The 25,261-nt window shown below is 47.4% G+C and overlaps 1 protein-coding gene across 4 annotated transcripts in view; it reads right to left on the bottom strand.

The window, feature by feature from the left end:
• Positions 1 to 25,261, bottom strand: part of Cfap57 (cilia and flagella associated protein 57) — a 72,253-nt gene that overhangs the window by 43,380 nt on the left and 3,612 nt on the right. For all 4 annotated transcript variants that reach the window (XM_005083869.4, XM_040756799.1, XM_021235131.2 and 1 more), the window contains exons 3-9: positions 20,252 to 20,568; positions 18,405 to 18,688; positions 16,584 to 16,791; positions 7,151 to 7,303; positions 3,753 to 3,892; positions 2,860 to 3,025; positions 2,178 to 2,291 (exon numbers count right to left, since the gene is read on the bottom strand). In XM_005083869.4, coding sequence (XP_005083926.1) covers positions 2,178 to 2,291; positions 2,860 to 3,025; positions 3,753 to 3,892; positions 7,151 to 7,303; positions 16,584 to 16,791; positions 18,405 to 18,688; positions 20,252 to 20,568 — 1,382 coding nt within the window. The remainder of the gene's footprint in view (positions 1 to 2,177; positions 2,292 to 2,859; positions 3,026 to 3,752; positions 3,893 to 7,150; positions 7,304 to 16,583; positions 16,792 to 18,404; positions 18,689 to 20,251; positions 20,569 to 25,261) is intronic.

The following is a 25,261-nucleotide window of genomic DNA, read 5'->3' as shown; positions in this document are numbered from 1 at the left end:
TTAAAGTGTAACTGCCAAAATAAAAAATGTCACTAGAGGGACTCAATGGTAGATCTGAGCAGGGAACCGTGGAGACAGACCAAAAGTGATCTTGCAATCTGAAAAAAACAGAGATGTTTAAGAAAAGCTAACAAGAGTCCAAAAGTGACCACCATCATATACACCAGCAAATGTGGGTTGGGAGTACCAGGAGGAGAGAGAAGAGCATCAGGAAAATGTACAGATACGTATGTAATGCTGAAAGCAGTCAAAACCTGTTGAAAACCAAGAACGCACTCATGCAAGGATGATAGTGCATTTCACGTAGGAGAACCACAAAGAGACTCTCATCCAGACACACCACAATCAAAACACTTCCAGCCAATGGCATGAAAACCTAAGAGAAACCCAACTGGTCCACAGCAGGAACAGCCCAAGCTTACCATGTGACTTCTGTCAGACAATCAGTAAGGAGACACAGAGGCAGTGGGGGGCTAAAGCACTGAGATTAACAACAAGAACCAAAGAAAACACAATTGATAATTTCATAAGCCACCAAGAGACAGTGTGATTCGGTGTCAAATTTTCTTTACTCTCTAACATATGGAAGGTTCATATTAAAACTTTTTACAATTATACTCATCTGTTTTTCTTTCAACTTCTTTTTAAGACACAATAAAGTTAAATAAAGTAGTAATCAAAAGAGTGTCTTATAAGCCAGGTGTGGTAGCACACACCTTTAATCCCAGCACGCAGGAGGCAGAGACAGACAGAGCTACAAGGCCAGCCTGGTCTACAGAGCAAGTGCCAGAAAAGGCTCCAAAGCTACACAGAGAAACCTTGTCATGAAAAAAAAAAAGATACAGGCGGCAAGAATGACTCTAAAAATGAAATACAGGGCCAGTAGATGCCTTATGGGGTAAGCTTTCTTGCTGTCAACTCTGATAGCCTGAGTTTAAACTCTGGGACCCATATGATAGAAGGAGAGAATTGACTCTTCAGATTTACACACACACACACACACACACACACACACACACTATAAAAAGTTAAACGAAAGTAAATAAAATACATATAATACAGCAAAGGGTAGAACTGAATGGATCTATGTGTGATAATAATATTTGAGGTTGAAGCATTTATTTTTGAAACTGTTTTCCTCATCTATCCTGTTAATACAGTGGATTACACAGATGGGTTTTCCATGTCAAGCCATTATTGCATTCCAGGGAAAAACCCTGCAGGGTCACAATGTGTAACAACCGCATGCTGCTGCTAGGTTTGGTGTTGAGACTGCTGTCTTGAGGTTACTCAGTCTGTGCTCACAAAGTGTGTAGATCTGCAGTGTCTTTCTGATCTTTGGGTTAGATAATATTGACCTTGAAAATGACCTAATAACTGTTATACTTCCGTTGTGGGGAATAAATTATATAGAATTGGCCTTGAGTTCCCTTTCAGTGCACAGAACGCCTGCTTCTACCTCTCTTTTGGATCTGCCTACTTCTCCTGCATTAAAAATTCACGGCACTGCCTCTAATTTCAGTTGAACCACAAATTAATCCCAGGCTTTCCCCTCTCTCCACATTTGTAGACCTGGCTCCTATAATCTTTAACATTTGCTTTTCCTGTAAGTAGCCGATCTCCTGACCCAATGGCTCCTGTTGGTGAAAATAGCCAGTCCCACTTGAGTCACTGTCCTCTGCCATCTTAACCCTGTCTTCACCTCTAAAAGACACACGCTAGTTGTTAATGGACCCAAATAAAAGGCTACCAAGGAAGACACAGTATGAAATTGGAAGATCTACAGGTTCTATGCACTGGGGGCCCTGCAAACCTCTCCAATCTCAATTCACCCGTGCACCAGCCTGATACCCATATCCCATCCCCCCAAACTCTTCAACGCCTCTGACACTCCCTGCCTGTCTGTGGGGTGGGGGAGTATTCTCATGTGTAATGGTTATCACTACCAGCTCTGTCCAGGTAACCTTTATTCACTGCCTCAGGACCAAGCCTTTGCAAACATCACAGCCTAAATTAATTCCGCCTCTTCAGCAACCGTCATGCTTTTCTTTCATTGAACCTTTGCAATGTGTCTTTGTAGGTGTTTTGTGAGCCCTGTCAGGAGAGGAGTCCCCTTTGACTAGCACAGTACATGTCTCAGTGCCCCTTGTTACCCTGGCCACTGGCCACTGACTTACCTTCCCTGTGTGGCCTTTCAGGTTGGTGATGTTCTCCAGGCTGGTGGTGGTGAAAATGTGAATCACATTTCCATTGACTGCCGCAAAGAGGTGACCTCCATTGCTAAAGGCACACTGCAGGGAGGAGGGAGCAAGAAAGAGGGGGAGCATCTGAGTGGAGGCAGGGCTCTGAGTGGGGTGGGGGTGGGGAAGGGCTGTTTCCGGACACCACCAACAATCCTGTAGTTCATCGTGCCAATACGGTGCTGCTGCTGTGTCTACTAGTCATTACACTGCTCCTGTCACAGAGCCTCACGGTGTCTGCAGAAGCACTGTTTCAGGCGGGGGGAGGTGACGCTTTCCGTCACCGTCTTGCTTCTTCAAGCCACCTGGGGGAAAGCTGATGGACTGCAACTGCATCTCACTGTTGACACTGTTTCCCCAGATCCTCCCAATCTCCACTTTTACTCTCTGGCTGGGAGCTCATCTTGGGATTGCTTTTTTCCTCTAATCTTAATTAAGATGCCCAGTCCTGTCACAGATGGAATCTACAAGGCTTCAGGTCCAGCAAAATGATTTTGGTGGGTGTAGAAAAGCATGAACGGAACCAGCCATGTGCCTCACGAGTCTGTCGAGAGAGCACAGGTTGTTGCTTTACGTCTCTGAAGCACCGTAAGAGAGACTTTGGTCCCTTGGTCATTACCTCTTTGCATCCTCTGACAGAATATTCCTTGAAAGGGCGGATGTCATCAATGAGCAGATTCATAAGGCGGAGTTTGTCAGCAAACCCCACCACAATAAAGTGTCCAGAGGGGTGAAGGCTGATGGTGTATGCCTCTTCTTGGTATTCCTTAAATAGCTCCAGTGTGCTGCAAGAAAGGCCAGTTACTGAGTTACGAGCTGAACCCTAGCCCTTTCAAGTCCTCCGTTTTATTTGCTTTTGTGTATCTGAGCTATCTGATGGCTTGCAGTCACTGTTTTCTGGATTCTGGTTGCTAAGAGAAAATGTTGGGCATGGAGTACAGCCAACGGGAAAACCGACCAAAATACCATCCAGTAAGGAACACACAGCCCAGCTGAGAGTCTGAGAATTACAAGGAGTATACAAGCAATTTCTCCCAGCAGCCCCTTGTACACAAGAGTAAAGGAGAATTTGGATGCAGTCTGGGTTTGGAGATCCTATTATTGGTAGGGGGCTAGGGGTGGCTGGGGCAGTGAGGAGGAAAAGAGGAGGAGCCAAAGGTCTAGAGAGATCCCAGCAGCAGGAGGGCCTGGCTTTGAAAGGAGAGGGACAGAAGACTTGGAGGGACAGAGGCATTAATGGACGGAGGTGTGCTACTGTGGCGTGCTTACCTCTGTGTACCTAGGGTCTAGTATAGTGTCTGCCACGCAGCGAACATTTAGTAAGCCATAGAGTAATTTTCTAGCACATGGAAGACTGGCAGACAGATAATTTGGTTTTTAGAAAAAGGCTTTTCCAGCTGAAAGCTTCTAGGTTGCTGAATTGTAAACCTCTCTAATGAAAACACTCTGCATAAACAGGCCTACTGATAGACATTTTGTAAACACACAGCAGTGGAGCCTTTCCCTGCTTACTTTGATTCGTAATTCCAGATGCGGATGGAGTGATCCAGAGAACAGGTGGCAATGAGGGGTTTGCGGATGCAGGTAGCTAGACCAGTGATGGCCGCTGAGTGCAGCGGGTACAGCAGGTACTCGAAATGGGCAGGCTCTCCCTGGAGAAACCATACAGAATGAGATCCAGCAGGGTGAGCAGCAGGCTGCCTGTGTCCTTCAGTGTGAATTAGTACCCAGTAACTTCAGGTAGCCTGTGCACACAGAAATCACGCGAAGGCAAATTGTTTTGATGTTACATGTGGCTTTCCTAACACACTACTATTTAAAAATATTGGAAAGGGGACCAGGCGGTGGTGGCACATGCCTTTAATCCCAGCACTTGGGAGGCAAAGGTAGGCGGATCTCTGTGAGTTCGAGACCAGCCTGGTCTACAAGAGCTAGTTCCAGGACAGCCTCCAAAGCCACAGAGAAACCCTGTCTCAAAAAACAAAACAAAATATTGGCAAGGCTATGGAACCTACAAAGAGAACCTATTCCTGTCCATTTTTCCCTAAACCAGTATACTCTCTAAGTACTTCTAAGTACGGATCCTTACACCCACAGGTAAGTGCAGCTCTCACCTGCCCTCAAAGGATCTTCTCTGTTTGCAGACAAAGGGGAACATTACAGAAATCTTTCTTTGCAGAGAGAACATTACAGAAACCCATAATGGTCAAAATGCAGAGAATAACTAACTGACCATGATATGGCCCCCTCTAACTATAAATCTACGACACAACCCCCACGCCTAAGGCTCAGGGAACATTACAGAAAGGGAAATAGAGCGCTTGTAAGAGCCAGAGGGCCAGGATGTATGCTTCAAGATAGTCTCTGGTAGTCTCCCTCCCTCAAAACAGGGTTTCTTTGTGTAACAGCTCTGGCTGTCCTGGAACTAGCTCTATAGACCAGGCTGGCCTTTAATACCAGCACTTGGGAGGGAGAGGCAGGCAGATCTCTGTGAGTTTGAGGTCAAACTAGTCTACAAAGTGAATTCTATGACAGCTAGGACTACATAGAGAAACCCTGTCTCAAAAAACCAGCCAGCCAGCCAGCCAGCCAGCCAGCCAGCCAGCCAGCCAGCCAGCCAAACAAACAAACAAACAAAAGGACAGTAAGGGGATGTAGGGAATGGATCTGGGAGAAATTGAGGAAAGAAATGGAGTGTGAATATGATCAAAATTTGTTGAGATCTTTGGACAATTACTAAAACATCACACACACATATAATTTTAGGGGCTGGAGAGATGGCTCAGTGGTTAAGATCACTGGCTGCTCTTCCAGAGGACCCAGGTGTGAGTTCCAGCACCCACATGGTATCTTGCAATGGCCATGGGATCTGATGGCCTCTTCTGGTCTTCTATAGTACCAGACACACACATGGTATATAGATATACATGCAAGCAAATCACCCATACACAGAAATAAATAAATAAAAAGAACTTTAAAATTTTATTATTTTAATGGCAACACAGTTCTCTGCCCCAGGGCCTTAACCATTCCAATTCTGTGAGAATCTGTGTTTATGTGGCTTCTATTTTTTTTATTTGAGAGTAACACAATTGACTGAATGTCCTTACATATAAGTCTTTGTGTATCTCTCATTACTTCCTTATTAAGATACGTTTCTGGATCTGGAATTCTGGGTAAATGTTATGAATGTTTTTAAGTGTCCTCATAAGCAATGCCAAATTTCCAAAGAGGCTGTACTTATTACATGAGTACTCAGCGTTGGGTGTGTGGCCGAGGGGGGTGGCGTTACAAATGTCTGTCATCAGAGCCATTGTCTCCGATGACAGAGGAAAGTGATGAGTGGAAAACTGAATGAGGTGAACACACACTAAGTCTGCTCCCAAACCAAGACAAAGGCTGGGTTGACAATCCCCACCCACTCTGTGCTTTCTCACTCATAAATTTACACACACCCGCTCTGTTCCTGAGACAGAGGCACTGTGCCTCTGTTACTTCTTTTGCCCTCAGAATTGTGGCGACAGTGTTTCTACCAGTTAATTCCTATTAGCTTTAAAACACACTCACACCCCCTAGGCCCAGTAGCTGTGGAATGACAGGGAACCAGCCCAGCAAGCTAGCACTGGTCTCCCTCCCTGCAACATGTTTACTTTCCATGATCTCTATTTCATACTACTTTCTCTTTTTTAAATTTATTTATTTTTATTTCACATGCACTGGTGTTTTGCCTGCATATATGTATGTCTGTGTGAAGGTGTTGGATCCCCTGAAACTGGAGTTACTGCTACGAACTGCCTGCCATGTGAGTGCTGGCTATGAAACCCGGGTCCTCTGGAAGAACAGTCAGTGCTCTTAACCACTGAGCTATCACCCCGGCCCCATACTTTCTCATTTCAAATCTCATGATTTGAATGGGAAATGTCCCCTATAAGCTCATGTGTTTGAATATTTGGTCCCAACTAATGACATTCTTTTGCAGCTGTGTCCACGTACTGTATGATTTTGTTTATAAAAAGTATCCAGAATAAGGAAATCTGTAATCCATAAAATAGATTAGTACTTGCTTAGGATTGAGGTGGGAGGGAAGGCGGAGGGCTGTTCTCTTTATGAGGTGATGAATATATCCTATAATTAACTACAGTACTGGTTGTTCAACTCTGAATAGTGAGGCTACTGTAAACCACCGCTGCACTAGAGTTGTAGCTCAGTTGGTAGAGTGCTTGCCTAGCACACATGAAATCCTGGGTTCCATCCCCAGCGTGGTATAAACTGGAGAGGTGATGCCTGCACCATAGAGGTAGAGGCAGGAAAGTAAAAAACCATTCTTTGCTAGTAGGGCTATATGAGTCTCTGTCTCAAAAAAAGCAAAAACATCAGTAGAAAACATCCACCAAAATATGACGGAAAAGGATGTGTTACAGTCCTCAACTGAGGTTATAAGTGGCCTATTTTCTCCCATTTATACATTTGAGTCCATGCTGCTAGGAGACAAAGGTCTGAACCGATATTTTACTGATGAAGTGTGCAGCCAACAGTGTGAGATTCATCTTCCACGGTGCTTTTTGTTATGGTGTCTGGAGCGTCTTATGATAGCTTCCTTTGCAATTCCAAAGCAAGCCAAGAAAGCAACCATGGAGATTTTTATATCTCCATCTTTGAGCCGTGAACAAGTATGGTAGCAGATTAAATTTCTTGGGAATGCAATGGCCAGCGGCACATGTGGGATTTGAATTTGATGGGCAACATTGAGGCTGCCTCCCATCCCCCCACACTGGGGCGCTTCTGCACACTCAGGTTTTCTGTTTGCTGGTGCGAACAGGGTGCATGAAACTCTATCCATGTGGTGAGCAGCCCCTGATGGCATCTCCGTGTGGCCTATAAGGAGACAGATGCCCTTGGAGGAGGCTCACCTTGCTGATCTCTGTCAGGGACATGGTGATGGTGTAGAGTTGGTTCTTGCTGGTGCTGGCGATCAGGGTTTCTTCTGATGGACTGAAGCACAGGCACAGAACGTCCTGTTTGTCTGATTGACTTGGGTCATTGCTTTGCGGGTCCGAAGGGATCTGCCCAAAGCACAAAACAGCCATCACTCTTTCTCAGTTGTGATCCCACACTGGCCACGAGTCCCTGGCTACAAGGGTTCCAGGGGAACTTTGAGCTCACAGACTCCTGACCAAGCTACTTACTTCCCTGATCTTGCTTGGGTCTGGAGAAGGGAGGGCTGGCGTATCTCTGCTTCTGTCAGTTTTAAATAGCACCATGTGTTCATTTTGCAACAACTAGCATCTGGATAGTAAGACAGCTGCACATGTGGGAATGAGCGGGCCAGGCATCCCAATGTGGGACCCCCTGAATATGGATGTTCCTTTAAACCCACTCCAACCACCTACCTGTTAGAAGCCCAGTCTCACTTGGTGCTTAGCCCACCCGTGTATACTTCAGGGCATCGTAGGGATGTGGTGGCTCTTCTACAATATAGGGTGGGTGAAGGGTATAGAAGAAGGGGTCACTGCTGCCTCCAGTAGGCTTGGAGAGGAGCTGTTGTTCTCAATGAAACATAATAAAATTAGGTTCCCTTCTCCTCTCTATTTAGCTTCTGTTAGTGACCAAATGTGCTGATTGGTCACCCTGCTCAGGTCTTAGTTCCTTAGAGAAGTGGGTCATGACCCCCTTGGAATTGAATGTCAGATGTTTACATTATTATTCACAACAGTAGCAAAATTATAGCTATGAAGTAGCAATGAAGTAATTTTATGGTTGGGGGTCACCACAACACGGGGAACTGTATTAAAGGATTGCAGTATTAGGAAGGTGGAGAACCACTGTCTGAGAGTTTGTATTATTCCCTGACAAATGCACAAGAAAATGGGGGATTCTGTTCAACACTGAAGCCTCTACCTAGTTATGGGTGCACACTACTGCACCTGCCTTTTGTATAGTACTGGGGATTTGAACTTAGGTCCTTATTCTCAAATACCAAGAGTTTTATCTACTGAGTCATCTCTCAAGCCACCTATCTTCTTCTATATTTTAGTGATGCTATCCTAACATGGAAGTTTCAGTGAAAACAGTGGTAGTGTCTCTAATTGTAACGCTAGATATTTAGGAGAGTGGGAGCAAGGTGATAGGGACTAGGTAGTAGGCCATGTATGTCAGGACGTGCTAGGCACTCTTTCTCTGTGTGCACTCTTCATGCTTTTCTGTGTGCACACTGCATGCCTTCTCTGTGTGCACACTGCATGCCTTCTCTGTGTGCACACTGCATGATTTATCTGTGTGCATACTGCATGCCTTCTCTGTGTGCATACTGCATGCCTTCTCTGTGTGCACACTGCATGCTTTCTCCTTTCTCTGTGTGCATACTGCATGCTTTCTCTGTGTGCATACTGCATGCCTTCTCTGTGTGCACACTGCATGCTTTCTGTGTGCACACTGCATGCCTTCTCTGTGTGCACACTGCATGCTTTCTCCTTTCTCTGTGTGCACACTGCATGCCTTCTCTGTGTGCACACTGCATGCCTTCTCTGTGTGCACACTGCACTCTTCCTCTGTGTGCACACTGCATGCTTTCTCTGTGTGCACACTGCATGCCTTCTCTGTGTGCACACTGCACTCTTCCTCTGTGTGCACACTGCATGCTTTCTCTGTGTGCACACTGCATGATTTATCTGTGTGCACACTGCATGCCTTCTCTGTGTGCATACTACATGCCTTCTCTGTGTGCATACTGCATGCATTCTCTGTGTGCATACTGCATGCCTTCTCTGTGTGCACACTGCATGATTTATCTGTGTGCATACTGCATGCCTTCTCTGTGTGCACACTGCATGATTTATCTGTGTGCACACTGCATGATTTATCTGTGTGCATACTGCATGCCTTCTCTGTGTGCATACTACATGCCTTCTCTGTGTGCATACTGCATGCCTTCTCTGTGTGCACACTGCATGATTTATCTGTGTGCATACTGCATGCCTTCTCTGTGTGCACACTGCATGATTTATCTGTGTGCACACTGCATGCTTTCTCTGTGTGCACACTGCATGCCTTCTCTGTGTGCACACTGCATGCCTTCTCTGTGTGCACACTGCATGCCTTCTCTGTGTGCACACTGCACTCTTCCTCTGTGTGCACACTGCATGCTTTCTCTGTGTGCACACTGCATGCTTTCTCTGTGTGCATACTGCATGCCTTCTCTGTGTGCACACTGCATGCTTTCTCTGTGTGCACACTGCACTCTTCCTCTGTGTGCACACTGCATGCTTTCTCCTTTCTCTGTGTGCACACTGCATGCCTTCTCTGTGTGCACACTGCATGCCTTCTCTGTGTGCACACTGCATGATTTATCTGTGTGCATACTGCATGCCTTCTCTGTGTGCACACTGCATGATTTATCTGTGTGCACACTGCATGCTTTCTCTGTGTGCACACTGCATGCCTTCTCTGTGTGCACACTGCATGCCTTCTCTGTGTGCACACTGCATGCCTTCTCTGTGTGCACACTGCATGCCTTCTCTGTGTGCACACTGCATGCCTTCTCTGTGTGCACACTGCACTCTTCCTCTGTGTGCACACTGCATGCTTTCTCTGTGTGCACACTGCATGCTTTCTCTGTGTGCATACTGCATGCCTTCTCTGTGTGCACACTGCATGCTTTCTCTGTGTGCATACTGCATGATTTATCTGTGTGCATACTGCATGCCTTCTCTGTGTGCACACTGCATGATTTATCTGTGTGCACACTGCATGATTTATCTGTGTGCATACTGCATGCCTTCTCTGTGTGCATACTACATGCCTTCTCTGTGTGCATACTGCATGCCTTCTCTGTGTGCACACTGCATGATTTATCTGTGTGGATACTGCATGCCTTCTCTGTGTGCACACTGCATGATTTATCTGTGTGCACACTGCATGCCTTCTCTGTGTGCACACTGCATGCCTTCTCTGTGTGCACACTGCACTCTTCCTCTGTGTGCACACTGCATGATTTATCTGTGTGCACACTGCATGCCTTCTCTGTGTGCACACTGCATGCCTTCTCTGTGTGCACACTGCACTCTTCCTCTGTGTGCACACTGCATGCTTTCTCTGTGTGCACACTGCATGCTTTCTCTGTGTGCACACTGCATGCTTTCTCTGTGTGCATACTGCATGCCTTCTCTGTGTGCACACTGCATGCTTTCTCTGTGTGCACACTGCATGATTTATCTGTGTGCATACTGCATGCCTTCTCTGTGTGCACACTGCATGATTTATCTGTGTGCACACTGCATGATTTATCTGTGTGCATACTGCATGCCTTCTCTGTGTGCATACTACATGCCTTCTCTGTGTGCATACTGCATGCCTTCTCTGTGTGCACACTGCATGATTTATCTGTGTGCATACTGCATGCCTTCTCTGTGTGCACACTGCATGATTTATCTGTGTGCACACTGCATGCTTTCTCTGTGTGCACACTGCATGCCTTCTCTGTGTGCACACTGCATGCCTTCTCTGTGTGCACACTGCATGCCTTCTCTGTGTGCACACTGCATGCCTTCTCTGTGTGCACACTGCATGCTTTCTCTGTGTGCACACTGCATGCTTTCTCTGTGTGCATACTGCATGCCTTCTCTGTGTGCACACTGCACTCTTCCTCTGTGTGCACACTGCATGCTTTCTCCTTTCTCTGTGTGCACACTGCATGCCTTCTCTGTGTGCACACTGCATGCCTTCTCTGTGTGCACACTGCATGATTTATCTGTGTGCATACTGCATGCCTTCCCTGTGTGCACACTGCATGATTTATCTGTGTGCACACTGCATGCTTTCTCTGTGTGCACACTGCATGCCTTCTCTGTGTGCACACTGCATGCCTTCTCTGTGTGCACACTGCATGCCTTCTCTGTGTGCACACTGCATGCCTTCTCTGTGTGCACACTGCATGCCTTCTCTGTGTGCACACTGCATGATTTATCTGTGTGCATACTGCATGCCTTCTCTGTGTGCATACTGCATGCCTTCTCTGTGTGCACACTGCATGCTTTCTCCTTTCTCTGTGTGCATACTGCATGCTTTCTCTGTGTGCATACTGCATGCCTTCTCTGTGTGCACACTGCATGCTTTCTGTGTGCACACTGCATGCCTTCTCTGTGTGCACACTGCATGCTTTCTCCTTTCTCTGTGTGCACACTGCATGCCTTCTCTGTGTGCACACTGCATGCCTTCTCTGTGTGCACACTGCACTCTTCCTCTGTGTGCACACTGCATGCTTTCTCTGTGTGCACACTGCATGCCTTCTCTGTGTGCACACTGCACTCTTCCTCTGTGTGCACACTGCATGCTTTCTCTGTGTGCACACTGCATGATTTATCTGTGTGCACACTGCATGCCTTCTCTGTGTGCATACTACATGCCTTCTCTGTGTGCATACTGCATGCCTTCTCTGTGTGCATACTGCATGCCTTCTCTGTGTGCACACTGCATGATTTATCTGTGTGCATACTGCATGCCTTCTCTGTGTGCACACTGCATGATTTATCTGTGTGCACACTGCATGATTTATCTGTGTGCATACTGCATGCCTTCTCTGTGTGCATACTACATGCCTTCTCTGTGTGCATACTGCATGCCTTCTCTGTGTGCACACTGCATGATTTATCTGTGTGCATACTGCATGCCTTCTCTGTGTGCACACTGCATGATTTATCTGTGTGCACACTGCATGCTTTCTCTGTGTGCACACTGCATGCCTTCTCTGTGTGCACACTGCATGCCTTCTCTGTGTGCACACTGCATGCCTTCTCTGTGTGCACACTGCACTCTTCCTCTGTGTGCACACTGCATGCTTTCTCTGTGTGCACACTGCATGCTTTCTCTGTGTGCATACTGCATGCCTTCTCTGTGTGCACACTGCATGCTTTCTCTGTGTGCACACTGCACTCTTCCTCTGTGTGCACACTGCATGCTTTCTCCTTTCTCTGTGTGCACACTGCATGCCTTCTCTGTGTGCACACTGCATGCCTTCTCTGTGTGCACACTGCATGATTTATCTGTGTGCATACTGCATGCCTTCTCTGTGTGCACACTGCATGATTTATCTGTGTGCACACTGCATGCTTTCTCTGTGTGCACACTGCATGCCTTCTCTGTGTGCACACTGCATGCCTTCTCTGTGTGCACACTGCATGCCTTCTCTGTGTGCACACTGCATGCCTTCTCTGTGTGCACACTGCATGCCTTCTCTGTGTGCACACTGCACTCTTCCTCTGTGTGCACACTGCATGCTTTCTCTGTGTGCACACTGCATGCTTTCTCTGTGTGCATACTGCATGCCTTCTCTGTGTGCACACTGCATGCTTTCTCTGTGTGCATACTGCATGATTTATCTGTGTGCATACTGCATGCCTTCTCTGTGTGCACACTGCATGATTTATCTGTGTGCACACTGCATGATTTATCTGTGTGCATACTGCATGCCTTCTCTGTGTGCATACTACATGCCTTCTCTGTGTGCATACTGCATGCCTTCTCTGTGTGCACACTGCATGATTTATCTGTGTGGATACTGCATGCCTTCTCTGTGTGCACACTGCATGATTTATCTGTGTGCACACTGCATGCCTTCTCTGTGTGCACACTGCATGCCTTCTCTGTGTGCACACTGCACTCTTCCTCTGTGTGCACACTGCATGCTTTCTCTGTGTGCACACTGCATGCTTTCTCTGTGTGCACACTGCATGCTTTCTCTGTGTGCATACTGCATGCCTTCTCTGTGTGCACACTGCATGCTTTCTCTGTGTGCACACTGCATGATTTATCTGTGTGCATACTGCATGCCTTCTCTGTGTGCACACTGCATGATTTATCTGTGTGCACACTGCATGATTTATCTGTGTGCATACTGCATGCCTTCTCTGTGTGCATACTACATGCCTTCTCTGTGTGCATACTGCATGCCTTCTCTGTGTGCACACTGCATGATTTATCTGTGTGCATACTGCATGCCTTCTCTGTGTGCACACTGCATGATTTATCTGTGTGCACACTGCATGCTTTCTCTGTGTGCACACTGCATGCCTTCTCTGTGTGCACACTGCATGCCTTCTCTGTGTGCACACTGCATGCCTTCTCTGTGTGCACACTGCATGCCTTCTCTGTGTGCACACTGCATGCCTTCTCTGTGTGCACACTGCACTCTTCCTCTGTGTGCACACTGCATGCTTTCTCTGTGTGCACACTGCATGCTTTCTCTGTGTGCATACTGCATGCCTTCTCTGTGTGCACACTGCACTCTTCCTCTGTGTGCACACTGCATGCTTTCTCCTTTCTCTGTGTGCACACTGCATGCCTTCTCTGTGTGCACACTGCATGCCTTCTCTGTGTGCACACTGCACTCTTCCTCTGTGTGCACACTGCATGCCTTCTCTGTGTGCACACTGCATGCCTTCTCTGTGTGCACACTGCATGATTTATCTGTGTGCATACTGCATGCCTTCCCTGTGTGCACACTGCATGATTTATCTGTGTGCACACTGCATGCTTTCTCTGTGTGCACACTGCATGCCTTCTCTGTGTGCACACTGCATGCCTTCTCTGTGTGCACACTGCATGCCTTCTCTGTGTGCACACTGCATGCCTTCTCTGTGTGCACACTGCATGCCTTCTCTGTGTGCACACTGCACTCTTCCTCTGTGTGCACACTGCATGCTTTCTCTGTGTGCACACTGCATGCTTTCTCTGTGTGCATACTGCATGCCTTCTCTGTGTGCACACTGCATGCTTTCTCTGTGTGCACACTGCATGCTTTCTCCTTTCTCTGTGTGCACACTGCATGCCTTCTCTGTGTGCACACTGCATGCCTTCTCTGTGTGCACACTGCACTCTTCCTCTGTGTGCACACTGCATGCCTTCTCTGTGTGCACACTGCATGCCTTCTCTGTGTGCACACTGCACTCTTCCTCTGTGTGCACACTGCATGATTTATCTGTGTGCACACTGCATGCCTTCTCTGTGTGCACACTGCATGATTTATCTGTGTGCACACTGCATGATTTATCTGTGTGCACACTGCATGCTTTCTCCTTTCTCTGTGTGCACACTGCATGCTTTCTCTGTGTGCACACTGCTTGTCCTGCCAGTCAGTGTCCAAGCTCATATTCCCAGCTGCTTTACTTTGCTCTGGTTCTGATCGAATACCACCTTCCTTGGAGAGACAGAACCCGGATGGTTCTGGAAGAGAACCCTTCTGGCTTCTGGGTCTCTCTGGCTGTATTTTCTCCCCTGCGTTGTTCTCATCTGACACCCTGATCCTTTTTGCTTCTCTGCTTGTTGAGTCCCGAGCTTAGGCTCTTCATGTGTTGACTTCCCCACTGTGTGTCCAGCCTCCAACACTGAGTCTGCCAGACCCAGTAAACATTTTGTAAATACCTGTTACATTTCTTTGTGGGTTAAGTTAACATTCACTGCGTCAGCCTGTGCCTTCCCATTCCCCACACTCCTTGTTCTTCCTCGGGGCTCTCTATTTCTGGCCTCTTTCCTAGGCTTCCCACTTAAAGCCTGGACATCATTTCTGGGTGCTCGTTGAGAACACTCCTCCCACCTCTGCCTAGAATTAGTCTTCACACAGTCATCCTCTCTTCCCCTTACCCCTGCTACTCAAGGCTCTGATCTTAGGCCTCACCAGTTTTGGGCTACACTAACCAAAAAGCTCTCCATTGATTCCCGGTTACAGCCAGGTGGCCACTGTCATTCCTCGAACCCTGAGTACCCAGCAGTGTACATGGAGATCTACACAGTTATCACGTCATGCTCTAAACAGAGAAACACAGCTTTGGCAGGTTCAACAGCTCATCTCAACCAGAAAGTCACAGATTCATGTCTGACCCTATGTATCATGGCAGATTAATTTTTCTTAAATATAACACTTTCCACCCCAAATCCTCATGGGTTGCTGAAGTATGTTCCAGACCAGCATTTGCTACCGTTCATTGGCCACAGTGCCCCTCTTTTCCTTTCAAGTGTCATGAGCAGCAGGACATGTCCTAAACACACCATTGCCTCCCCCTATGCTGCCTTAGTGTCTCCGCTTAAGCTGTTGTCTCCACCTGGAGTTGTCAAATGTCATCCATTTTCAGCCAGGCAGTGGTGGCGCTCACCTTTAATCCCAGCACTTGGGAGGCAGAGGCAGGCAGATCTCTGTGAGTTCGAGGCCAGCCTGGTCTACAGAGCAAGTTCCAGGACAGCTAAGGCTGTGTACAGAGAAACCCCATCTCAAAAACAAAACAAAACAAAACCTTCAAAAAATCGCCAGGTATCATCCATTTTCTAAGATCCCTCAAGAATAGCATCAAACACCAAGGCACCCCTGGGCTCTTCCTCAAGCTGCTCCACTGTGCCTGTCTCCACAGCTTTCTGTATTGAGGGCCAGGGCAGTCTGAGACTTTCCCTGGGACCCTGGTGTCTGGAGAAAAAGCTCAGTTCCTTGTGTAAGGCCAGTAATGGCCTAGCACCAGACCTTGGGGAAACTGCAGTTTTCTGGGTCCTGAGAACTTGACACCCCCTTTGAAGGGTTGTGGGTATCAGTCCCAAGGCTGTTACATGCTTGATCTTTGATGCACTTGAGATATCCTGTGTTTCCTTTGTGTAATATTGCTTGACTAACTTCCTGCTGGCTTCATCCAATTGGATGATAGTTTTCTATTGACTCTCACTTTCCCCCTGCAAGTTGTATATAAGATGCTGTGTTTCTTGCCGGGCAGTGGTGGCACACGCCTTTAATCCCAGCACTTGGGAGGCAGAGGCAGGTGGATCTCTGTGAGTTCGAGGCCAGGCTGGACAGATAGCCTCCAAAACAATACAGAGAAACCCTGTCTCGTAAAAACCAAAAAAAAAAAAAAAAAAAAAAAGATGCTGTGCTTCTTAATAAACTTGCTGCATGAGTCACCAGCATAAGACCCCCTTGGTCCCAACTTTCTATCTTCTTTATTTTCTCATCTCCTGGTCCTCCCCCTCAGGATTCTGTCACTGAAGAACAGTCTGCTGATTTAGGTCATTTCTGTATCATTTATTTCATAAAATGAGGGCTTGGCAGTGTGCTCAATATCTTGGATATAATAATGGAAGGGTTATGGAATACCAGGGTTAAGGGAGGAAGTCTGTCTGGGTTAATTTGACCCATTCCCTCATAGGACTCAAATTCAGATTTTGTTACTTTAAATCCCAATCCAGTTCATCAGCTCCTAAATTTCTCAGGAAGGCGGCTCTCTGTCTCTGTTTCTCCCCAGGGGAATGCTCTGTCAGAGCTGCTGCACAACAATGCTCAAGCCCCCCCCCCACACCAGTTTGCTTTCTCCTTACCCGGATTTCCCTGCTTTCTCGGTAAAATTCCTTCTCTTCCACCTTCTCAAACAGCAGCACTCTCCCTGGCCCAGCAGAGCAGGCAAATCCCTTTGAATAGGCTGCGATGGCAAACACTTGGGGCATGGTCATGTGGTGGGGGTTAGTGGTTGCCACGATCTGTTCAAAGGAGGGGGCCGGGGAGCTGGGTGGTGGAAATTCAATCAGGCTGAAAAAGGAAAAGAACAGGCAACGTTTTCGGAGACAATCCTAAGGAGAAGTATTAAGCTCTGGAGGGACAGTGGCACACAAATTTAATTCCAGGACACGGGAAACAGAGGCAGGTGGATCTCTGTGAGTCTGAGGCCAGCCTGGTCTACATAACCAGTTTCAGTATGTAGGCCCATAAGGAGACCCTGCCTTCTGAGAGAGGGGGTGGGGTATATCGTTGGCTGAGAGCCATGCACCCACTGATCTTTCCTATAGCCACATGCTGGTTTGGGAACTCTACACAGCACAGTGAGTATGCCTGCTAGATGGGATGGTGATTCTTAACTTTTGTTTAGAAATAAGTGGTTCCGGGGACTGAGTATAGTAAGGTCATACAACTGCCTGGCAGAGCCCAGATTGGAGCCCAGGTATCTCTTTTCATTCATCCACTCATACAAAAAATATTTGTACCTGCTCACAAATGTTAATTTCGAGTTATAAGGCTCCGTGAAACCACAGTAAATATCATCAGCACAGTCCTTGGCCCCAGAAGCTTCATGTCTCGGGCTCATGTGCTAAGGACTGTTAAGGGACAGCCAGGCATGCCACAAAGAGCTGGCTACATGCAGCGCAGGCTTTCTGAGGGCAGGAGCTAAGGAGGTCCATGTGTTGGGTAAGGAGGAGACAGAGAGAACTGCCCTGCCTGAGCCCACAGCAAGAAAATGCTTTGGGCAAGCAAGAAACCTAGCGATGAGAGCTGATGTTTCTTTTCAAGAGGGGAGAGAGGCAGCCTGCCTGGGCTGAGCTAAGGGGCCTTTGTGCTGGGAGTCCTGGACCCACCAAAATGCTGTGCATATAACAGACGTAGACATGTGTCTTCATCAAATGTCATTATAAAATTCCAAGATTTGCTGGCATATAAGGGATAATCTGACCTATCTAATGTAAGCAGTAACTAGTAAAGGGGGAAACAATGCCATCAATAATACCTTAGGAAGCCCTTCACAAGCCACTGGCACGGGGAGGGACTTGGGGATGGGCGAACAGAAGTTACTGAGGAGGAAGAGGCCACAGGGTGCCAGGTGACGGGTAGCTTGGGCTCTGGGCTCAGAGAGAAGGGAAATGGCATTCTAGTCCTGTCATAGAGCAGTGCTGAGACCTTAGGCCTCTGTCCCCTGTAAAGCTGCCATGATGATGATACATACTGTGGAGGACAGGACTCATAGAAGACATGCTTTTGGAATAAAATCTACCATTTTGAAGACTTGTCATACTGAACTGTGTAGCATAGAAATAACAAGAACTGTATGCAGACCATGGTCATACCATCAGGTTTGTACTTGAATACACATGGATGCTAAAACAGAAGGACACTAAAACAGGAGGACAAAATAGGCATAGCTGGTTTTTATTTTACGTCTGTGTGTGTCTGGCTTGTATGTATGGAGGGGTACTGCATTGGTACGTGGTGCCCTCAGTGACCAGAAGAGGGTGCCAGATGCTCTGAAATGGTTGTGAGCGGCCATGTGGGTGCTGGGAACGAAACCTGTGTGCTCTTAACTGCTGAGTCATCTCTGTATCCCCAGTGAGCGGCTTTGGAAAAAGCACTTGCCCAGCAGAGGGCGATGTTACCTCTCTGACTCTTGGATGACATCCAAGCTCCTGGAGCTAGTGGGCTCCTTGACCATGATGCTTGTCTCCCAGCGTGTATCTCCAGATTCAAAGAGAAAGAGCCTGCCAGTGTCAGTGCCAACAACGATCTTGTCATCAGACACCCAGGCGTGGGCTAGGTAGTTTGGGGATTCTCCCCTCTGGAAATTGGTTTGCTTTAGGGTTCCTTCAGCAAAGCGGAGAAGCTTAAATATTCCATTTCCAGTGACACAAACTTGAGTATTATCCTGGGGGTTGATGCTGACCTGTAAAATGTCAGGAAATAAAAGAAAAAATAAAAAAGATAGGATGACTCTTGATGCAATTATTCCCCACTTTACCAGCTAAGAGTCACTTTAGGTAGTTCATATCTTGTACATATCACAAAGTCATGGGATTTTATATTATATTTGATAAAGATACACATCTACATCGACTGGATGGACTATCAGTCAGCATTTAAAAAATGTAGAATAAACAATCTTTTTTATTTTTGTAGCCCAGGCTGGCCTTGAATTCATTACAGCCCAGGTTGGTCTTTAATGGAGACTCCTCCTGCCTCAACTTTGTGAGTGGGGTGGCTACAGGCATGCACCAACACACTCCGTCACGTGTTCAGAGCTACACTCTGAGCTGGCATGAGGGAAAGCAGTTCAGCTGGAAGCAGGCATGGAGTTGAGCCGTTGTATGGAGGGGCGTCCAGGGGGAAGAGAGCACACACTGGGGAAGATGATGTGGTCTCCCACCAGATGACTCTCCTTATCCCAACACAGTTAACCTGCTGTGCTCACTAGACAGAGAGCAACTTGGGGTACTTGATGGTGAGTCTCTGAGTCCTTAGGGCTAGGTACATAGGGACACTGAGTAGATGCTCACTGGACCTACTGCAGAGGTGCTCTCTGCTCTGAGAAGGGGTCATCACCAGGACACTGTGGCCTTTCAGCTCTCCCTGCCTTTGTGATTTGTGATCGACACTCTTATCTTCTCTGTGAGAAGGCGGCTCATGAGTGTTCTGCTGGTGGTGCCCTGGCTCAGACATCAACCTTTTGAGAGATGAGCCATGCACACTTAAGGCTCTGATGAGATTGTATCTGTGAAAATGGACAGTACAGACTTCTTGACCTTGTGAAAATGAGCACAAGATGCTGACAGAGAAAAACTGGGGGCTCCCTGACTAAGCAACCACCCACTTTCCTAGTGAGTCTCCATTCTGTTGTGAAACCACAATGGAAAATTGTTCTCGACACAACAGTAGCTTCGTTCGCTGGCAGCTTCTTACACATCTACCTTTTTGCTGGGCATGGTGGCATACACCTCTAATCCCAGCACTTGAGAGGCAGAGGCCGGGAAGATCGTAAATTCAGGGTTAGACTGAGCTATGTAGTCATAACCTGTTTTAAAACCAAAAATAACACCCCTCCTAAACAAAATCAAAACCCATTCTACCACTTTATATGCCATTCCTGAAATCCTCTGACTGCCCGGAAGTCTACTGCAAAGGGGCCAGAACCAAGGAGAGTAAGTTTTAGACAAGCACAGCTGGGTCTAACCCGTGCTGGACAGTAGTTCTGGGTCATAGGAAAAAAGGCAGAAGACAGAGCTGGGAAATATCTGGTTCTGCCTCTCACCACTTCTGCAGTTTTGGATGAGCTACTTGGCTTTGTAGAGCCTAGGGCCCCTCCTCTCTAAGATGGGATAATGACCACATATACATATGTGCTTCTTGTGAAACAACATTAAAATGCACAGGAGAAATGAGCAGCATGACACAAAGTTGGCGATTACTTCTTTACAATGAATGGGCAAGGCATGTGTCATGCCACCGGTACCTGGTAGATGGGGTTGCTCTGAACATCAGATCTAATCATGGCCATGACTTTCTGCTTTTCCCACAGCCAGTAGACGAGGTTTGACTCTGGAGGCGACGTCTGTGTCAGCAGGTATTTGGAGTCTGGAGAAAAAGCCAGGCTGACAAACTTTTGAACTTGGAAGTCAAAATTATTCAGGACTTTGCGCTTCCGACAAGGGATGGATGACAGCTCATAAATAGTGATGGTAGGTCTTTCCAGCACCGTCTCGGAGATGGCGAGGTACCGCCGATTGGGACTGATGGACAAGGCCAGCATGCCTTGACTCTTGTCTGAGCCTGCAGGAGGAGGTAGAGGGGGGACTGAGGGCAGACAGTGCTCTGTCAAGGTCCAACCAGGCTTAGCAAGGGGCACCACCGACAGAGAGACAGCTGTATGGATGTGCAAAGACCAGTCCTTGGCCACCCCTTGGTTCAACCGTATGCAGGCAATTGTGAAGATGACAGGGATGCGCACCTCACTAGGTGAGCTGGGATGCTAAGAAATCTTTCCTGAGTCAGGACCATGCAGGATGGAGGAAGCTGCACGTGGCAGAAAGTCTGAGCAGTGTATGGCTGTCAGAGAGGGTGCCGTATGGTGGGGGAATCCCAAGGATATAGATTGCTGGGGCACTGTGTGGGAGTCAGGGGTGACCAGGGTGATAGGCTCCAATCATATGGGCCTCCATGCCTTGAGAATCCAGCATTTGTAGAGGCTATCTACTCAGTTCCTCAGTCAGGCACTAGGCAGATGCGGAAGTCTATGATAAAGCTGTGTGCTTCCTTGAACGTAGAGACGACAGCTGGAAACACAGCCAGCATCCTTGCAGCCATGCAGTAACAAGTATGAAAAGAAAGACGTGTGAGAATTAAAGACTCCATAGGGCCATAGCAGACCTGTTAAGTGGGGCCTGGGCACTTTGCCTTTATGGATCTCTTCCTTCATTAAAAACGATAAAAATAGGCTGGTGACTTTTCCACAGGACCTCAGTTAGGTTCCCGGCACCCACATCAGGTGGTTCACAAATGACCCGTAACTCTAGCTCCAGGGAGATCCAAAGTCTCTGATCTCCACAGACACCCATCCACACAAACGCATGCCTCCTGTGCATACATACACATATAATTATAAGTAAAAATTAAAAAACAATAAAAATAGGGCTAGCGGTATGGCTCAGTGGGTAAGAGTGCTTGCTGCCAAGGCCAATGATCAAAATTTGATCCCCAGAACCCGCATGGTAGAAGGAAAGAACAAATTCCTACAGTTGTCTTCTGACTTTCACATGTATGCTATGGCATGCAGGTGTACAAGCATGAACACACAGACACAATGAATAAATAAATGTAACAGAATTGAATATATATACACACTCATATGTAGTCATATATTGGATGTTTACACTAACAGACAGGAATATAATCCAGGCTGGATTTACTATCATATAATTATTATTGCTGTGTTCATTTTCTTCTCATATTAATACAAAGTAAAATCTTTTCATAGGCCCCAAAGTGGTGCAGGCCTGGGCACTGTGCACAGGGATGAGTCATCCGTGGATGTGGGGTCCAGACAGGGAGGTTGAGTGAAGGGCCCAGACAGGCAGGGGAAGATGCACGGGAAGGTCCTATGGGAGTCCCTCTATGATGGGCTCCGTGTTGCTACTTTCCAGCAAGCTGTGTTGTCCTGCAGCACATCTATCTGCCCAGCACACAGGACTTCTGCAGGAGGGCCGGAGGGATGGTGGTGTCAGAGATCAAGGCTCTGGGTTACTGAGAGCCTCACACAAGGTTTAGACTGCAGATGGGAGACAACAGGAGCCACTGGGAATCTTTACGAAGAGCCAAATGTGCATCGTGGGGAGATCTCCCTGGCAGCTGGGGGGAAGGCAGTCCTGAGGCAGGGGAACTGCTCATCAGGGGATGTGTGAAGCTGGGGGTGATGGGAGTCATATGCTGTGTGAAGGCAGCAGGGGCAGTAGAAACATAGAAAGGGGTGACGAGGGAAAGGTTAATAGACAGAACCAACAGAATTCAGCTATTGAGTGGGGGGAAGGCATGAATGACACTGAGGTTTCGGGGCTCTGTGGAGAGGTGGGATACTAGGGGTGGAGTACAGGCTGAACAAGTTAGAGTCTGTTGACTTTTGCTTAAAATGGCCCCTCTGAGCCACTGAGCTTCAATTGTGTATATTTGTTTGTAGTTTTAACAATTTGATTGATTTACATTTAAGTCTTTAACATATCTTGGGTCCATGATGAGAAAGGATAATCAGTGAGACTCTAGGGTCTGGGAAGATGGCTCTGAGGTTGAGACCATGTCGGGCTCTTCCAGAAGACCTAGGTTCAATTCCCCATACCTCCGTTGGGAGGCTCAGCCTGCCTGTAACTTCAGCTCCAGGGGATCTGATGTACTCTTCCAGCCTCTGCAGGCAGGCACACACACACACACACACACACACACACACACACACACACACACACACACACTAAAAAAAAAAAAGTAAGACCCTTAAGTGGCTTCCCATTTCTCAAAGGCATAACTGGCTAGCCTAGCACGGACTCATAACACCACTTGTATATTAAAGTTATATATTTACGTACATATTTATTGGGCTTCTAGGATACTTATGCCTGGGCTTCATTGCTTTGGTAATAATGCCTTTAACATGAGTTTGAATTTCCAGCAGGGAAAGAACACAAGGGAAGAGGAAATGATAAAAATGAATTTTGGATGTATACTGTGAACTTCCATAGTGTGAAACTTTAGGGTGAAAGGGTGTAGAAGTTGCATAAGACTCTGAAGCCAAGGGCAGAGGTTGGAGCTGAAGCAAGGACAGGAAGGAAATCGCACAGTGAGAAGTTAAGCTGGGGACATGCTCCTGTCTGGAGGACTCAAGGGGAACGTGTTCACTCCGTGCTTTCCGCCAGGCTGCGCTGAGAAGCCTTTGTCCCCTCACTGACCGACACAAGCCTGTTACTGGAAAAGCTACATACCACGCAGAGCTTGCGGAGGGCAGGGACCGTGGCTTTCTTGTTCATTCATTCAATTGTTCATTTAGCGGGGACTGAATGCTGGCAGGTGCTTGGTTTAGCCATGCCTTGGGCAAGAGCAGGCATGTTGAGAACTGTGTCCTTAACTGAGTCTCGTGAAGATCGTAGTGTGAAGGAAAGCAAGATGTCCACTGTGTCACTAGGCAACGGTCCTCAGGACCGTTGGTGTAAACAGTCACTGATGGCAATACTTCCACATGGCCCATGACCAGACTTCTCGACCGTCAGACAAACTCACATTGCTCTCAGTCAATGCAGTCATCCTTGGAATAGCTCCGTCTCTCCCACAAGAGCATGCCCCACCCCCAATCTTCCTGGTCACTCTTCTGCTAGTTCTTCCTCAGCTCTTTAGCCCTGAATGGAGGAGGGTCCCTGAGCTAATGGACACCTGGGAGTCCAATCTGCCACTTGCATTTATGTGTCTCCTCTGTCAGCCCTTTCTGCCTCTGGCTGCTCAAGTATAACAACTGTGCTTTCTCACTCTGGCTGTTGAAGTGTAGCAACTGGGCTTCTGTGTCTGTTTAGGAGGAAATCAGTCATGCCTACTCCAAAACAGACCCTGAACTGGGTTCACCATCCACAAGGACTGTCCCCACCCTGCCTTATGCGGGCACTCGAGGAACAGCAAGGATAGCAGGGAGCCCTACTATCCCCGCCCTTCCTTAAGTGCCACCCCTGCCCCTATAAGTAGCTGGAGTGAACTTGTGGAAACATCAGCTGCATGGTTGCATCTGCCATTGCTGCCTTGCCTCTTGCTCCCTGCGTCCCCATTCCCTCCACCCCAGTTACACTGGCCTCTTTGAGATTCCTCTAACACACCCATCGGCCTTCTAGGGTCCCTTCCGTTTTACCCTCCTCCTGTGTCAGGGTGGCCTGCTCCTTGACTATCACCACTCATTACCAAAGGTCACTTACTCAGTAAACCATCTCCAGCATCCTGCCTGACATCTGACATCTCACATCCCCTCCAAGTTCTTCATTTTCCAGGCTCCTTCCTTCTTATTAACATCTCGATCCCACTTGTTACTCCCCGAGTGTAATAGAGGCACCATGAAGACAGACGTGTGTGTGTGTGTGTGTGTGTGTGTGTGTGTGTGTGTGTGTGTGTGTGTGTGTGTTAGGAAGTGCCTAGTGAATTTCTGTAGAATGAACAAATGATTATGTCTGAGTCTCATTATTACTTGCTGACCACAGCAACCTGGACATCAACTCCATTTCACAGATGAGGACACTGAGCTTATGAAATGGAAAGCTAGATCAAACTTAGACTTTTCAAGTGCATGGCCCTTTCACTTTTCATTTCGCCTGTAATGGTCTGAGATCTGGCCACATTGGAATCTGTTCTGGCCCAGTATTTTAGAGTGGTCCTCCCCTGGCTGTGCCCTTACTGGGAGGAGGAACTCAGGACACCTGAAACTCTGAATTGCCTTTTCCAGATTTAGTTCCAGATGCCCAGGTCCGTGGAATGCTATGCCTGGCTGGTTTTGAGCTTACTGGCAGTGCCATCACCAGTCTTGTTCTCCTCTGTCTCTGCCCTTCACCTGGGCTAGAAGTTGCTCAAAGGATGGCTGATTATAGGATGTGTGGGAAAGAGCTTGAACCTTGTGGCTGGGAGGATTCTTACACATGGAGGTGAGGCTCTTGGTGATACAAGATGAAGCTCCAAGAAGAGGAGAAATGGTCAGGGTGGGATATGTATGAATATGAACAGAATAACTGAAATTCAAATCTCTGGATACAGGGTAGAAGAAGGCTCAATGGTTAAGAGTACTTGCTGCTCTTCCAGGGGCTCACAACCATCTATACTCCAGTTCCACAGGACCTAACGCCCTCTTCTGGCCTCCACAGACACTGTAAAAATGTAGTGTTGAGACGCAAATATAGGCAAAACATCTATATACATGAAAAATCCATCTGTCTATCCATCCATCCATTTCTGGACA

The sequence above is a fragment of the Mesocricetus auratus genome, unplaced genomic scaffold (genome assembly GCF_017639785.1).
Source record: "Mesocricetus auratus isolate SY011 unplaced genomic scaffold, BCM_Maur_2.0 Super-Scaffold_100014, whole genome shotgun sequence".
In the NCBI taxonomy this organism is placed as follows: domain Eukaryota; kingdom Metazoa; phylum Chordata; class Mammalia; order Rodentia; family Cricetidae; genus Mesocricetus; species Mesocricetus auratus.
Note: the sequence above shows the minus strand (reverse complement) of the source record. Positions and strands in the feature narration are given on the sequence as shown.